This window comes from Bubalus bubalis, chromosome 1 (assembly GCF_019923935.1).
Source record: "Bubalus bubalis isolate 160015118507 breed Murrah chromosome 1, NDDB_SH_1, whole genome shotgun sequence".
Lineage (NCBI taxonomy): Eukaryota > Metazoa > Chordata > Mammalia > Artiodactyla > Bovidae > Bubalus > Bubalus bubalis.
Genome location: NC_059157.1, coordinates 55,975,239 through 55,981,238, shown reverse-complemented (window position 1 = coordinate 55,981,238; position 6,000 = coordinate 55,975,239). Strand labels below are relative to the sequence as shown.

Below are 6,000 nucleotides of genomic sequence, written 5' to 3'. Positions count from 1 at the left end.
GACGAGGCCAAGACGATTACTAAAAATCTCAGTCCTGCCTGCCAGCTCTTCTTGATTGATTTTTTTTTTACGCTCCCTCCCACCCCCCCCCCGCCCCCCCGTCCCTCCCCGCATCGCCCCCGCCTTCGCCTCCAAGGCGGAGCCGGCGAACCCCATGTAGCCGGAGCACCTCCCCGCTCAGCTTCGAGGGTTGACCAGAAATTTCCCCCAAATCCCCACCCCTAGGCTGAAACCGCACCCCCTCCAAAGAAGTTTGGTGCCAAGGAGGGTGAGCGAGGAGTCTGAGCGCGGCGGGCGGAGCACCTCCCCCCGCAACCTCCGCCGCGCCCCACCCCCGCGCCCGCGGCCAGCGCCTCCCGCGCCCGGGCTCCGCGCCCCGGGGACAGCTGGCAGCCCCGCGCCGGGACCCGACACAAAGCCGATCAATCCCGGTGGCACAGGGGCGGGGGACGCCCCGCCAGGGCTTCCCTTCCGCTCCTCTCCTGCCTCCTCCGGCCCCCTCATTAGGAGCCAGCCGGCATCTCGTCCGGCTGCCTCCGCCTCCCTGCCTCCCCCCACCCCCCCTCCAAAATAGAACTGCCCAGACCCCCGCAGGCCCCGGGCTACACCAGATCCGCCTCTGGGCTGCGCGCGGAGCGGGCGCCCCTGGAAGGGGGAAACTGACATCCCATCAGGGTCCGCCCCTCCGCTCCGCTGCGCGCCGCTCTCCCCTCCCGCCCTGAGGAGTCCGGTGACCGCCACCACCACCCCCCGGCCGGCCTCCCGCGCTCCCGCCGCCGGGACCCTCAGCTTCCGAGGACCCGCCAGCTCCCGACCCCCACGAAGATGGCAAGGAGGAGCCGCCACCACCTCCTGCTTCTCCTGCTGCGCTACCTGGTGGTCGCCCTGGACTGTAAGTTGCTGGGGTACCTCTACCCTCCCACCCAGTCCTGCTGAGACCAGCTTCCCCCAATCTTCAGCCCCTAGACTTGGTCCTGGCGGAGGACTGTCCCCGGGACCTCGAACGGAAAGGTCCTCCTCCGGGCATCTGATTTCATACCCAGGGAGCCCAGAATTTGGGGTGCCTGCTGGGGCGGGGGTAGGGGGGAGTTCGGAGGTTTTCGGTTTATTCTAAATAATATCTGATTTGAACTAGTTAGAAAAAATTAAGGGTCCACACCAGCAGGTTCTCATATTCTGGAAAAGTTGGGTTAAGTTTTTAGATACAGGGACGTGACCAGAATGCAGAACTCACTAACTCCTTAGGAGATGCTAAGATCCCAAGATGGCATCATCCCTCGGAGGCAGGGGCCGGCCACACTCTAAGTACCAGAGCTGGGGGCAGTGTTAAAGTTTTCTTGGCGTCTGAAGGTCCCATTTTTGGCGGTAATATGCAGTGCACTTTGGGGGCGTGGGGTGGGGGGAAATTCCTGTCTGCTGAACTAGAATTACTTTTATCCTCTCCACCTGCACATCTACATTCGGTTAGAGAAATCTGGTCTGAGCGCCCCGGTCAGCTGCTGTGTCCTCAAGGGACTTCCAACGGAATGGTTGTTAGAAAGTTAGAGAAGCTGGATGATCGAGTGGCGGGGAGAGGGGGTGGGGGGGGACGTCCCAAAGCCAATTTCACAGGATGGTTCTAAACAGGATTGTTATGGATCCTGGGCTCATAAGATTTAAAATCCTGTTAATATCTCCTATTATTTTGTTTTCCTCCCGTTAACTTTTTAGAAAAATGGAGGAAATTGCAATAGGATCTTAAACACTTAGGCAACGAAGTTTTCCGTTTTCTTTGGTTTTTCTTTCTTTTTCGTGTCCTTTTATTTATTTTTAATGGGATGGATTATTATTGTTGCTATTCAAGTTCTGGTAATAGAATACTTAAAATAACCTGCAGGATGAGTGTTTAATAACATAATATAATGACTTTAATCTCACACCCTCATTGCCTGAGTTGCTCAGCTCAACCTGATGTGAGTTTTTGTCCCTTATTGGGGAAGAAGGTGCAAGTTGTCTCAGTGAAGCGACGTGTCTGACTTATATATAGAAAATCAAATCAGAAAGTCAAGGCTTCACAATAAAACCATTATGCGATTTTGAAATATCAATTGGTGTCATGTTGAGCACACAGAGAGAAAAATCACTAATGCCAAAAGGCGACAAAGAGACAGCCTGGAGGAATTGTAACAAAACCACTAGGATAATTATATATTTCACTGACAATCTTAAATTTCAAGTCAAAGGATTGACTTTAGTATGAACAGTAATTAAAAACAGAGAAAATGGTTTTACTCTGGTATTCCTATACAGTAATCAAAATAGAAACAGTACACCCTAAATTTGAAATTTGAGTCAAGAAATAACCCAGAGGCAAACACAGGCTTAGATGAATAAGCAAAATAAGCTCTTTTACAAGCTTTGAGTAAAGCTAACACATTGGCCTGTCTAATCCTGACTCCTATAGGGGATTAATCAGAAAGTGTGCAGGGATCTTTTTTGTATTGTTCCTGGGATGTCAAAGGCCTGGTATTGCAAGAATGTTTTCTTTTGTTTTAAAATTTTACAATAGTTTAAAGAAAAATTGCAAAGGTGGTATAGGGAATTCCCCTAGATATGGCACCCACTTCCCCCTGTTATTAATATTTTACATTAGTGTTACAGAATCTGTCACACAGTTACAGAATCAGTATTGATACGTTATTACGAACCGAAGTCCACACTTTATTCAGACTGTCTTCATTCTTCCCTAATGTCCCTTTCTGTTCCAGGAGCCCATCGAGGACACCACAGTACATTTAGCGGTCCTGTTCTTAGGCTCCTCTTAGCTGTGGCAGTTTCTCAGACTTCCCTTGTGTTTTTTTGTTACCTTAACACATTTAGGAGTATTGGTGAAATATTCTGTTGGGTGTCCCTCAACTGGTATTTCTCTGATACTTTTCTTATGACTAGACTGGGTTTATGGGTTGAGGGAGGAAGATATCCAAGGTAAAGTATGATTTGCATCACATCATATAAAGAGTACATCCTGTGAACATGACTTATCACTGTTGGAGTTAACCTTTATCACCTGGCTGATGTAATACATAATATAGGTTGACTTCCCCTCCCCCCACTTCCTTACTGTATTTTTTTGGAAGGAAGTCACTATGTGCAACCCACACCTAAGGAAGAAGAGTTATATTCTACCTCGTTGAGAGTAGAGTGGCTCCATAAATTATTTGGAATTCTGCTTGAGAGATGTGTCTCTCCCCCTTCCTCCATTCATTCATCCATTCATTTTTACATCAGTATAGGCTTATCAATATTTATTTTGCACTTTGGATTATAGTCCAGTAGTTTTTTAAAAATTTTATTTATTTTAATTGGAGGCTAATTACTTTAGAATATTGGAGTCATTTTGCCATACATGGTCATGAATCAGCCATGGATATACATGTATTCCCCATCCTGAACCCCCCTCCCACCTGTCTCCCCATCCCATCCCTCTGAGTCATCCCAGTGCACCAGCCCTGAACACCCTGTCTCATGCATCGAACCTGGTATAGTCCAGTAGTATTTTATTTATTTATTTTTTTACAATCTAAATTGTCCAACATTGGCCATTGAGAGTTCTTTAAATTGGTTCCTATATCCCTTTGACATCCCTTCATCATTGTGTATGTATGTGTTTTTGTTTGTTTTTAGCACTTTCTTACTTTCTAGTACCACAGAATGCTCCAGGTGATCCTGTATATTTTCTGCTTCAGTTCCAGAATTAGCCATTGCTCCAGGGATCCCTGGTTCCTGGATTGGAGAAAACATTAGAGACCGAGGTCTGGCCCTGTGTACATTCATTGCTTTTAGAGTGTTGTTGAAAAAAATAAGAATGTTCGTTGAGACTAAGTTTCACTCCACTATCCTATTTGTGATTTATTGACTCAGGTTTCACGTCCAGATTCAAAAACTATTGTCGTTGTTCAGTCGCTACGTTTTTGTTCTTTCAGACTAAGTTTCACTCCACTATTCTATTTGTGATTTATCCACTCACATTTCATGTCCAGAGTCAAAAAATATTGTTGCTGTTCAGTCAATAAGTTTTGTCCGACTGTTTTCCACCCCATGGACTGTGGTCCACCAGGCTCCTCTATCCATGGGATTTCCCAGGCAAGGATACTGGAGCTGGTTGCCATTTCCTTCTCCAGGGGATGTTCTTGACCCAGGGATAGAATCCATGACTCCTGAATTGGCAGGCGGTTTCTTTACCCCTGAGCCACCAGGGAAGGCCCCCAAAACTGTACGGAAGGCTAAATCTGTACTGAAGGAATGTATCACACTGTTCTAGGACTTCCTTGTATATTCTCTCTTTTTAAGTTCTCAACAAATGCGTGAGATAGAACATGTCTTCAACTTATAGAAAGGGTCCCTAAGGCTCAGAAAAGCTAAGTTACTTGTCTAAGCTCACTTACTTAGGCTGGAAAGAGATGGAACTGAGATTTGAATATCAGAGAATTTGTTCCATAGATAACTGGCCTTCACTCCTTTCATTTTTTTCAAGTACTTGACCCTTTTTTGCCACCTTCATTCAAGAAAAGATAGTGGATTCCTTATGCTGTATTTATATATTCAACTTCTAATATTCATCCCATATATGACTGTGCCACTCTTTTATCTCAGTCCTATTTTGTATAATATCATGCTCATCCCCATTCTTTCATTTTACTGCTATCTGTCAATATTCTTTGTTTCTTTTTTGGTAGTCAGGAGGGTTGCTTTTTGTTGTCATTGCTGTTATTTAAATTCTGATTTCAGCGTACCTGTTGATAAATGGACATTTATTTGCATGTTTAGTTGAATTATATTTTTCTTTCCCACTAAAATGAAAGCTCCACGAGGGAAGACATTTCTTGATGTTTGGTCACTGCTATATGTCCAGTGCTGAGCAAAGTGCTTGGTTATGTATAAATATACATCAATTGGTTATGTATAAATATACATCAATTGGGTATGTATAAATATACATCAATTATGTATAAATATACATCAATTGGTTATGTATAAATATACATCAATTGGGTATGTATAAATATACATCAATTAAATGGGAAGGGATGTGGAGTAAGTGGAAGAAATATATGGATAGAATTAATAATTGCATTCTAAATCGTTAAGCTCTAATTTATTCCAAGGAGGTGAGATGTCAGAGTTCTCTGAGGTGACATTTAAGACAAGGAGTTGAATGTGAATGAGAGCAGTGTGCTGTTCTTGACTCTGCACAGCTAGTAGCAGCTGATCCCCAGATCTAGACTGGAACCCAAGCCAGGCAACTTGGTCTGAGTCTCTAATCTCTTACCAACTGATAAGGACAGTGGAGGGAAAGAGAGGTTTGTATCTTCTGCAAAATTATAAGATTCTGTTTTTATGATGGAACTGACCCAAAACAGCACTCCAGGAAACCAGTGCCAGGAAAATTCTGCCCTCTGTCAACATTGCTAAGAACAAAACATCATAATCAGTTGGCCGAAGAGAACTTGTTCCATCTTGGCATAGTCAAGATGAATGCAAAGGCCATATTGGGCTTGCTGGTAGACCTGATAACCATTTCAGTACTGTAACAAACATGACATTAGAAAGGGAGAAGTCAAAAGCAAAACTGTCAGCATAAAGAGACATTGAGTTCCCTATGGTGGAGGACACTCATTTATCCCTCCCCAGGGCTTCCCTCATAGCTCAGTTGGTAAAGAATCCGCCTGCAATGCAGGAGACCCCAGTTCGATTCCTAGGTCTGGAAGATCCGCTGGAGAAGGGATAAGCTACCCACTCCAGTATTCTTGGGCTTCCCTTGTGGCTCAGCTGGTAAAGAACCCGCCTGCAGTATGGGAGACCTGGGTTCCATCCCTGGATCGGGAAGATCCCCTGGAGAAGGGGAAGGCTACCCACTCCAGTATTCTAGCCTGGAGAGGTCCACGGGGTGGCAAAGAGTTGCACACAACTGAGTGACCTTCACTTTCCCTTTCAGGAGCAGCTCAAGGGGAGGAGCCCATA

At 45.4% G+C, this 6,000-nt stretch overlaps 1 protein-coding gene across 2 annotated transcripts in view; it reads left to right on the top strand.

Annotated features, from left to right (window-relative positions):
* Nucleotides 1-277: 277 nt before the first annotated feature.
* Nucleotides 278-6,000, top strand: part of JAM2 (junctional adhesion molecule 2) — an 82,892-nt gene continuing 77,169 nt past the window's right edge. The window contains exon 1 of one of the 2 annotated variants that reach the window (XM_044939893.1): nt 278-892. In XM_044939893.1, the coding sequence (XP_044795828.1) occupies nt 826-892 (67 nt within the window). In that variant the 5' untranslated portion in view covers nt 278-825. The remainder of the gene's footprint in view (nt 893-6,000) is intronic. The other variant, XM_006063250.3, reaches the window with a different exon arrangement.